Source organism: Acinonyx jubatus, chromosome C1 (assembly GCF_027475565.1).
Source record: "Acinonyx jubatus isolate Ajub_Pintada_27869175 chromosome C1, VMU_Ajub_asm_v1.0, whole genome shotgun sequence".
Lineage (NCBI taxonomy): Eukaryota > Metazoa > Chordata > Mammalia > Carnivora > Felidae > Acinonyx > Acinonyx jubatus.
The window spans coordinates 110,028,528-110,038,844 of record NC_069381.1 but is presented as its reverse complement, the minus strand read 5'-3'; the positions used below and the strand labels follow the sequence as shown (position 1 = coordinate 110,038,844).

The window sequence follows — 10,317 nt, the reverse complement described above, 5'->3', positions numbered from 1 at the left end:
AGCAGGCCACTACGACTTTGGCTTCCTCCTCTGAATGAGCCCCCTAATTCCTCCTTGCAGATCCCTTAGCTATGTGCACCCATCATTGGCCTTAAGGCTGTGTCCTTCCCCTACTGATGAAGAAGTCTGTGCTTAATGCTCTTTGCACAGATGTGTGTTCCCAGTATCTCTTGTTGCATAAAAGGACAGGGAGTCCCCTATGTCCTTCAAAGATGTCCAATTTTCTTGGCAATGGCACATGTTCCTGACTACTGGTATACACCATAACAGCTTTTATGGCTAACTCATCAGAGAAAAGGTGTCCTAGTCCCCAGTATATCCCTGGCCTTCCAACCTCCAAAGGCCCTGTTCTGCTCTACACAAGCACCAACAACCAAGGAGTATGGAGGGTGGAGTCATCCCATACCTGAGGATCTTCTCCTGCTTCTCCAGGGAATAGCCCAATGGGCTACCAAATAGCCCATTTGGTAACTGGAGACTTGCCCCCTCAAGACTACTTCTGACCAGTATAAATTTAGCCATTGTCTCTATGTGACACATTTACTTTAAGACTTCTGGAAAGGCTCCATCCTTTTTTTCAAGGAGCCTTATGAGAAAGAACTTACTGTAAGGAACAAAGAGACATAAGCAAGCTTGCATCAAGGGCTACTGCATATAACCATTGGAAGAAAGCAAGTAATATCAGAATTACCCCCAGAGCCTTAGAACACAGACATTCTGCTTTAGACTTACGAATATATAAGAGGAGCCATTTTCCCCTTCTTCTCTAGGGCAGTAGTGGAGGTCCAGGGTCTCATAAGGGGAATCAGGAGAGTCCTAGGCACTCGGCAAGGAGCCAGAACATCCCGCATCCAAAGTAGGGAAGAAGAGGCTGAGAATATAGTATGTGGAGAGTGACAATGGGGAGCTCACCTCCAGAGACAGGAGCAGATACTTCAGGCCAGCCGCATGAACTGTGCTCACAGCCATGAGGGGACATGCCCTGAGGACTGCCCAAACTACTGACAGCAGGAGAGCCATAAGAGCTGAGACCTTGCAAACAGATGACCTGGAGAGGGGTGCCTGGGTGGCTCAATCAGTTGAGCGTCCGACTTCAGCTCAGGTCATGATTTTGCAGTTTGTGAGTTCGAGCCCCGCATTGGGCTCTATGCTGACAGCTCAGAGCCTGGAGCCTGCTTCCGATTCTGTGTCTCCCCCTCTCTCTGCCCCTCCCCTGTTCATGCTCTCTCAATAATAAATAAATGTTAAAAAAAGAAAGATGACCTGGAGAAATGTTATTGTGATTGTGACCCTATATAATATTTTTGGGAGAGAGAGAGAGAGAGAATGAGTGGAGTACAAGCTAAGGGAGGGGGAGAGAGAGAGAGAGAGAGAGAGAGAGAGAGAGAGAGAGAGACCCTAAGAAGGCTCCATGCCCAGTGTGGAGCCCGACATGTGGCTCGATCCCATGAACCATGAGATCATGACCTGAGCTGAAACCAGGAGTCATATGCTCAACCAACTGAGCCACATAGGTGCCCTGTGACCCCATACTTTAAAAGCAGGCTGGTAAAGGTCTGGGGGGAGCATGGCTTACACTGGATCTTAATTACATTTTAAATCAGTAGCAAAAAATGTGTCCCAAATCAGCACACAGCTAATTGCCTAATGAAAAACTTAGACATGGCAATCAGAGGGATCAGAAGATATGGAAATCAGTGTGAGATGGAGAAAGCTTAGTAGGCTTTACGAATGCCACCGTTCAGTGAGAATAAAATGGAAAACTTGAGCAATAAATGGTGTGAGTGTAGGGTGGTAAGCATTGGTCTGGAAGGCACAAGGTTGAACTTAAACCTTTATCGGTTCCCATCCTGAGCCTCAGCTCTCTCCTTCTGGGAGGAACACATAGGTCACCAAGTCCCCTTAAGGCCATGCCCATCTCAAGCCCTGAATGATTCTCTAGGAGCAGCAAGAAGATGGCCAGGATCTCCTTGTCTTGCAGACCCTCTTTCCTTGACCCTTGATTGTGGAGAGAACGTCTCTGACCAGAAGTAGGGGCGGATGGAGAAATGTCCTATAGATGCTTGACCTTGCCTCCTTGAATACCAAAGGACAATGGCCTCAGCCTTTCCCAGAAGAAGCATCTCACTTTAAATTCCTCCCAATTCTAGTCAAAATTCTTTTGATGATCATTAAAATTACATGAATGGCTTCATGCAATTTTAATGTTCTCTACCCAACAAGTTCTGCAGGAGAAATCCCCCCAGGCACACCCATTGATCATTCTAAGTAGATACAACAAAGCATTTCAAGACATGAGTTTTAACCAGAAAGAAAATGAAATGAATATTTCATTTATGATGGATCATCTGGTAAGGAATTTTTTCTAATTTTTTCATTAAAAAATCAAACAACTAAATCCAACCTCTTGTAAAGGCATTGACCAGGCAGATACCAACCTCATGGATTTATCAAACACCATCTCAACCAAGCTTCCTTATAACAACTGCACTGGATTTACAAGCCAATAATCTCTAAAATAGTTTTGCCAACCAACTGAGCTAATCTGGTTTTGCGCTTCAGAAAAATAGATGTCTGTGTAATGTTCCACTTGTCCCTGGATCTCTCACTGATACTACCCTAACATCCCCACAACTCAGCATCTGTGAATCAAAAGCTTGGGCCTGGGCAGCATTCCATGATGATCCCCAATATGCTCATTCCCTGGTGTCCACACCCAGTATAATCCTCTGGCCTTGAACATACAGTCCTCTGGCCTGTCAATATAAAGGATTTCAGTCCTGTGATTAGATTATGATATGCAGTTGATCCTTGAACAATGTAGGGGTTAGGAGCACCAACCCCTTGACACAATGGAAAATCCACACATAACTTTTGATGCCCCAAAAACTTAACTACTAACAGACTACTGGTTTTTGTTTTGTTTTGTTCCATTTAATGTTTATTTATTTTTGAGAGAGAGAGACAGAGACAGAGACAGAGTGCGAGCAGGGGAGGGGCAGAGAGAAAGGGAGACACAGAAATGGAAGCAGGCTCCAAGCTCCAAGCTGTCAGCACAGAACCCGATGCAAGACTTGAACCCAGAAGCCATGAGATCATGACCTGAGCCAAAGTCAGACGCATAATGTACTGAGCCACCCAGACACTCCCTAATAGCCTACTGTTGACCTGAAACCTTACCAATAACATAAATAGTTGATTAATCCATATTTTGTAGGTTATATACTTTTTTTCTTACAATAAGCTAGAGAAAAGAAAATGTTAAGAAAGTCATAAGGAAGATAAAATGCACTTATAGTACTCTACTGTATGTACTGAAAAAAAAAGATTGTGCTTATAAATGAACCCAAACAGTTCAAACCCACGTTTTTCAAGGTCAACTTTATAACATCACAATTTCAGCCTTGTGAGACCCTGAATAGAGAACCCAGGTCAGCCGTGCACAAACTTAATGACCTATAATACAACATAAGATGATTAATGGGCATTGTTTTAGGCCACTAAGTTTGTGGAAATTCGTTATGAAACAATATGTGGGGAAATCCATACTGGTGATGGAGATAGGAAGTTATCAAACAAACTATGCCAATTTCAAAGATGATCCAGTTGCAAATTCTGTCCTGCCAATGGCAGAGAGAAATGATTTGAAAGGAGAGAAATCAGAATGTGGAGGAGACACGAAACCATATTCTAAGATGGGAACCTAAAAAATCTCTTGGGCCAGAGAGACGATGTTTGGCCTCAAAAAAGGAAGCTTGATTTGTGTCTTCAAAGACTTGATGGGCTGTCCTGTGTCAGAGTTATTAGACATGCCCAAATTGCGGGAAGCACAAGATGGATGTAATCTCAACATACCAAAGGAGGCTTTAATACCCCAAGATTCCTAGCGATGGAAAGGGCTACCTTTATAATCTACACTTCTAATTCAGTCCAGATTCCTAATTCATTCCAAGTACAAAACATACTATTGAATTACGTTAAAAACAAGAGGACGGGGAGCCTAGGTGACTCAGTCAGTTAAGCACCCAACTCTTGATTTTGGTTCAGGTCATGACCTTATGGTTTTGAGATCAAGCCCTGCATTGGGCTCTATGCTGACAGCACGAAGCCTGCTTGGGATTCTCTCTCTCCTGCTCTCTCTCTGCCCTTCCCAGATGTGAGGGTGAACTGACATGGCATCATGCCAAGGACAAAGCGACTCCTGAATCCTGCCCTCACAAGTTTCCACGAGGATAAGCCTAAACTAAGGGAAAGGAAGATGTAGCACACTCTAAGGCTTTAGCCTCAAATCTCAGGGTAAAATTCTATGAAGTATGACTGCATCTATTAGAATATTCCCTTTTCTTAAGCAGGAGTCTCCCAATAGCCTGATGCCAAAACACTCTGAAGACCTATTCCAATTATTTCACCCCTAAAACAAAAGCCTGTGTTGAGCATCACAACCTCTAATTTGAGAAAAGATTATTTCTTCCAGGGAAAAACAGAAGAGAGCAAATGAGACCTAAGCAAGTCAGGAAAGGAACCCAGTACCCAGAGGAGGCTGATCTGGACTACCCACTCCAAGCCTTTCTTCACCCAAGAAGAACCAAACCATTGGGACTGCTTGTCATTCAGTCCTTGATGGTCCTATAGAAATTCTCCTGTCCTCTCTGCAATGTTAGATTCTCCATTTCCTGACTTCCACTTCACTTCATCATATTGCTTGCCTTCTTTGTTCATTTACTTGGAGCACATCCTCCAATAGCTTTCTGAGAAAAGGTAATAGAGGCTAATTTTAAACCTTGTCTAGCTGAAATACCATTAGTCCTTCTTCCTCCTTTGCTGATGTTTTCCTCAGTCTAAATTCTAAATTTAGAAATTCTAAAATGGATATATTTTTCTCAGAATATGGAAGGATTGCCCCATTGTCTACTACTTTCCCATACTGCTTTTGAGAAACCTGAAGTCATTCTGATTATTGTACATGGTCTATTTTTTTCTCTGTGCTTTGGTGTGGTTTTTCTTATTCCTAGCCCTGGATACCTTTTCAGTGGGTCCCTGCAATATGGAAATTCATGTCTTTCTAAAATTTCTTCCTTATATCATTTTTGTTAATACTCTGTTCTTGCACAGGCTGGGGAGAGCCCCCTCACGAGTGATGGCAAACATTGTAATCTACTGGCCTGCATAATTGCATCGTGCTGAATGCTAACTAGGGCATCAGGGGAGGAAGCATTGCTTTTCCCACCTTCTGTTCCAGAGCATTGCCTGAGTAGAAAAAAAGTAGACTAATTCCTTCACCCCAAAACTGTCCAAGGCCATTGGGAGAGTAACAGCTCTGCAGGATTCACAACCGTTGTCTCATCTCAGAGCCCATCTGACAGAATTTACCAATTCAGCTATTTCTTCTGGCAAGTCTGGATGCCTGTCCTCCAAATCCCTCTCCCTATTAGATAAAATTCATCTTCATATATACTTTCTACCCCATTTCCATCATAAATAACTTTTCCCTCCATTTTCTCTGTTCTTTCTTTCTGAAACTTGTATTAGCTGGATGTTGGGACTTCATGGATTGATTATTTAACATTATTTATTCTTCCCTATTTCTTATCTCTGTCTTTCTGTACTTCTGCCTGGGAGATTTCTGAAACTTTATCCTCTAACACTTCTATGGAATTTTTTAAATTCCTGCTATCATATTTTTAATCTTCAATAACTCTTTCTTATTCTATTTTTCCTTTACATGACAGCCTCTTCCTGTCTGGAGAAAACAATATTTTAATGTAAATAGTGGGTTTCTAAGTTTTCTTGTGCTTCTCACCATATCTTTGTGCCCTTTCTTTACCCTGTGGTTTTTGTTTGCTTTTGTTTTGAGTTCTTGCCATTGTTTTTGTCTCTTGTTCCTGTAAGAAACATTCTTCAAATGCCTGATGGCTTTCAGCCGCTCATAATCCAGCCTGAGGCACTCAGAAGCTGATTGGAAGCATGGCATGGAAAGGCAAAACTTACCAGCTGAGCAGTGACAAATATCCAAATGGCTTTTTCTTTACTGAAGAGTAAGGTGCTTTGCTTTTCTTCAACACATTACACATAAGAACTGCTGGCCCAAAGAGGAATTCTCTGTCTGTACATCCAAGAATAGGCTGTAACTCTGTCTATAATCTGTCTATACTATGATGGGAATAGCTGTCTAAGTCACTCTGGCTTGGCCAGGCACAAGACAACTACTAGTTTATATATTCCATAAGCTTCCCTGTGAGTGACCACCTCTGTGTGCAAAAGTGATTCAGGTTCTTTACACAACTAATCTCTTTATGACGCTCCCTCCTGACCTCTCAAATTTCAGCCTGTTGAACTATTTCATATGTGGTAAATGCCATTAGGAGAGCTGACCGTCAGCCACAAGACTGCATAGCCATTTCTTGGTCCTCACAAGAATCCTCCCCAAGAGCATCAGTGACTCCAACTTCAGAGGAAGATATTGAGGTGATGACTTGGGTCTGACACCAAAGCTCAAGTTTGGACCATAGCTGACCCTCACCTTACCCTACGGAATTTACTTTTGTTCTGCAAAGAGAATGTGGTTTCTAGGGAGAAGGGGGTATCATCATTCCATATGGAACTTCCAGGAAGGGTGGTAAGGGGACAGAGGAGAGACCCCCAGAAGATGCTGCTTCTCCTGCTCAGCTGTCTCCTACCTGCTGCCAATGGGAAGAGCTGTCTCCTCTGCTGGCCAGGACTGCCTGCATTGATAGACTATGATCTGCAGATTCTTTGGGGCATCCCAGGGCCACCCACAGAGCTCTCCCAAAGCCTCCACACCTTATTCCTGAAGGATCATGTCTTCATCGAACCCTGGTATCTTGGTGAGGCACAGCCTGAAGACCAGGGATCCCTTTACCTGGCCTGGGCTCTTATATCCCCAACTCCCCTTCATCCCATGTCCCGTTCTCAGATCAGAACCGTATGGAAGAAGCAGCAGCCAAATTATTCAATCACATAGATGAAGCCATCAAGAAGTTCCGAGATAGTGAGGAAGCCCCAAGCTTGGGTTGACAAAACCCAGTCCCCCAAGGCACTCCCAGAAGGCCCACTGGCCTGGGGTGGGGATATGTGGGGAAGAATGGTGACAGACACAGCATCTGCGTGCTCTGTGCAGTTTTTGTTTGAAAAAATGACTTGAATTCCCAACCTTGAAAGAGTTATGCAATTGATTCCAACTATAAAATGTGGGTGATGAAAGCACCATCTCCTCCTCTTCGTCCCAGATAAACCATCACTTTTGGAAGAGATTCATATCCAGCAGAAGGTGTTTACTGAGAAACTGGATGAGATATCTGAGGAGCTGAAGGAGAAGGGTGAGAGGTGGAGCTGGCCCCCACCCACCACCCAGTCCTTCACCTCCCCAGGACTGTGGAGAGCAGAGCCCAGTCACCTCCCCAGGACTGAGAAGAGCAGAGCCCAGTCTGCAGCCCCTCCTGCATGCCTCCCCAGGAGCCCCCTCCCCTGCCCACATACTGGGTGCCTATCCACACCTCCTCCCAGCTCCCTTTCCTGCTCACACCCCAACCCTTCCTGGCTCTGTCTGCCTCCCCAGCACCTCAGTTTCTCTACCATCTCACCCTCCCGGGCAGCCTGCAACAAGTCTTGTGGTGAGTATGTGTGGGGACCTAGGTGGGGGGATGAGGGGTGAGGGGCACATGGCTCTGGCTAAGGCTCCTGCCCATCTCCTCTCACAGACCTACGCTCCACACTGGAGGTCATGAACTGTGCCAACTGCAAAACACACTTCCTCACCTGCAAAGACCCCACTCTTTGCGCAGGTCAGTGGCAGCAGGCCATCCTGCCTCCAGCCTGCCCCCACTCCATCCCAGATCGCTGTTGTCTCTGTCTGGATTGTCTTCCTCCTCTGCCCAGCCCCGAACTCTTCTTTCACTCCATCCTCACCAGAGATGATAGCACCTGCTGGAATTTCTTGATGTCATATGTCCAGCTTCAGAGCCATAGAGCCACCTGCTTCTAGGACATCTCCCCCAGAGGTCCCTCAGGACCTCAAAGCCAGCATGCCTGGAGACTTGTTCAAAATCATCCCCACTGCCCAAATCTACTCTTCTCTCAGGGCCCCTCTCAACAAATGACCCCATTTAAGTCCTTAGCGTCCTAAATTGGGAACCTCCCTCTCCCATACTCGGTACATGCAATCATCAAATCTTATTAAATAATTCTTAAATGAGTTGCCATATTTTCATTTCTATATCTACCATGGTTCTTCAGGCATCCTCACTTCTCACCTGGATTATGTCAGCATCTCTCAACTGGCCTCCCTGCCCCTCTTGGCCACATCTAAACAACCAAAGAACTCCTTCTCAAGGAGCAAATCTACCTATGACACTCCTTGTTTATAGCCCAATTGCCCCACAGATAAAGTCCATCTCCTTGGAGGGTCCTGTGCAAACAGCCCCTGCTTATCTCCCACCAGCACTGACTCCCCAGTCACACTGAGCTGCTGACATGCTGGACATACAGATAGCTTCGTGCTTCTGCCCTTGAACTTTCTGTTTCCTCTGCCTGGAACACAGTTCAGTCCTTAATTGTGGGACTGAAACTGAAATCCAACTTATCTTTCAAAGTCCAACTAAAAGTCTTGTTTCCTAAGAATGTTTCCCTGACCAGCTCCCACCCCCTGAGGCTCATCAGCCCTCCTAGTGGCTACTTCTCCTCTGTTCTGTCCTGTTCTGCTTCCTCTGTCTCCCTCCTAGAGCACAGGGACTGTGTCTCACTCCTCTATAGAAATATGCGGGGCACACTGTGGGTGCTCAGTAAGTGTATGCAAACAAATGACTGAGTAGGCAAATGAAAGGAAGAAAGAAGAGGCTGAGTGGGCAAATAAAAGGAGGAAAGAAGAGGCCCAGATTCCTCACTATTTCCAAACACCTGGCTCCCTCTTTTATATCCTCAGCCAGTACTGGGAGTACCTTTGCATGGTTTGTGAGCCTTGGAATTATTCTGTTCCTGGCATCTGTAGCTGGAAGTGGGTGAGTTACTTTCCAAGCCCCAGCATCCCCAGGGAGGACACACTGACTTATCCTTCCCTGACTTATTTCCACCCTGTTTCCTAGCCCAGATGCTACATTTTCTGGCACGAGAAGAGGAAGAAGGAAGTAGAAAAGGTGCTGGAAAGGGAGACCCCTGCCAGAATATAGGGGTCCCAAGAGGGTAAAGCTGGGGATAGCAAGGCTGGAGGCCCCAACTCTGGCTCCAACAGTCTGACATCCAGAGCACAGTAAGACCAAGGCTGGGGCTTGGAAAACCCCATCTCCCCTTAGTATAAGCACACACCCAGGGCCGAGGGCCCAGGACACAGTGGCAACAAAGCTCCACAAAGTGTCCTCTGCCTATAGCTATCCTTGTCCCTCTGCAGACCTTCTCCCCACCCTGGGTCGTCATGCTCCCTGACCTGGACAGATGATCAACATGGCCCTCCTGCCCTCTGCTCCTGGCTGGCCTCAGCAAGCAGGAGTTCAGAGGGACAGAGGCAAGGGCATGTGACAGGTCAGGGTTTTTCTTTCTCAGCAGGAACCCAGCAGTCCACTGGTCTTCCACAGCTGAGCAGAGATAGTGCAGTTGCTGTCAGGAAGCCCTCTCATCACTGGGTTCCTGTAACCATCCCTTCCCTGACCCGCACAGACCTGGTGTGGTCGCAGCTCTGTGACCCAAGAGACCACCCTCTGTCTTGTGGCTTCCCTATGCACATACTTTATAAACACCTTTTATTAAAATACCTTTCTACTATTGGAAGTGATGGACTGTAGTATCTGCTTCTTGCGGGGCCTGGACAGACAAAGCTGGCACTGTGATCCTCCCCATGCAGTCCTCACAGGGCTTGTTCCCTCTCCTCACCCTCTCTCTGCTGGCCCACCACCCTCCTCCCTCCTGAAATGCCCCTCTTCTGCTGCCCTGGCCCCAGCAGTGGTAGCTCCACAGTTTCAGTCTAGCCTCACCTAATTCCAGCACCAGAGGTGAAAGCAGAGGTGGCCTGGATCCCTCAGGGGCCACTGTCAGATGTTGAACAAAGGCAGTGAGAGGCCAGCTGATGGCCCAAGGACTAGCAAAAGAACAGGCTCTAGAAAACAGACTCCAGGTCACATTAACAACAGACCTCATCCACATCCTAGCCAAGATGTACACCCTGGAGACATCCAGGTCCCCAGTGGATCTGGTGCTACTAGCAAAGATGTTTCACTGGCTCTGCCTTTTGAGGGTAGGGAGGGCTTTGCCTCCTCCTGCCCCATCCCCGTGTCATTTTCCTTGTCTGTCTCCAAGGCCACCAGATTAAAT

The 10,317-nt window shown here is 46.2% G+C and overlaps 1 protein-coding gene across 9 annotated transcripts; it reads left to right on the top strand.

Annotated features, from left to right (window-relative positions):
* The first annotated feature begins 6,359 nt into the window (after nucleotides 1-6,359).
* On the top strand, nucleotides 6,360-9,788 carry TEX51 (testis expressed 51). Of its 9 annotated transcripts, none has more exons than XR_008290937.1 (7): nucleotides 6,360-6,845; nucleotides 6,935-7,009; nucleotides 7,248-7,631; nucleotides 7,719-7,802; nucleotides 8,939-9,014; nucleotides 9,104-9,262; nucleotides 9,556-9,788. XR_008290937.1 is itself a non-coding variant. In XM_053204620.1 (7 exons), the coding sequence occupies exons 1-6, from the start codon at nucleotides 6,596-6,598 to the stop codon at nucleotides 9,142-9,144; spliced, it is 915 nt and encodes a 304-aa protein (XP_053060595.1). In that variant the 5' UTR covers nucleotides 6,360-6,595; the 3' UTR covers nucleotides 9,145-9,149; nucleotides 9,553-9,787. The 9 variants fall into 9 exon arrangements, 7 of the variants coding, with proteins under 7 accessions (XP_053060595.1, XP_053060580.1, XP_053060591.1 ...); XR_008290939.1 differs by having other exon boundaries at nucleotides 9,099-9,262; XM_053204620.1 differs by having other exon boundaries at nucleotides 9,099-9,149; nucleotides 9,553-9,787.
* The last annotated feature ends 529 nt before the right edge of the window (nucleotides 9,789-10,317 follow it).

Excerpts from the sequence above, each read along its gene's own strand:
- TEX51 (XM_053204601.1), top strand. The coding sequence starts at position 6,596 with ATGGAACTTCCAGGAAGGGTGGTAAGGGGACAGAGGAGAGACCCCCAG. Across the intron at positions 6,846-6,934 it reads CATCGAACCCTGGTATCTTG|ATCAGAACCGTATGGAAGAA; the intron begins GTGAGGCACAGC and ends TCCCGTTCTCAG. Across the intron at positions 7,010-7,247 it reads CATCAAGAAGTTCCGAGATA|ATAAACCATCACTTTTGGAA; the intron begins GTGAGGAAGCCC and ends TCTTCGTCCCAG.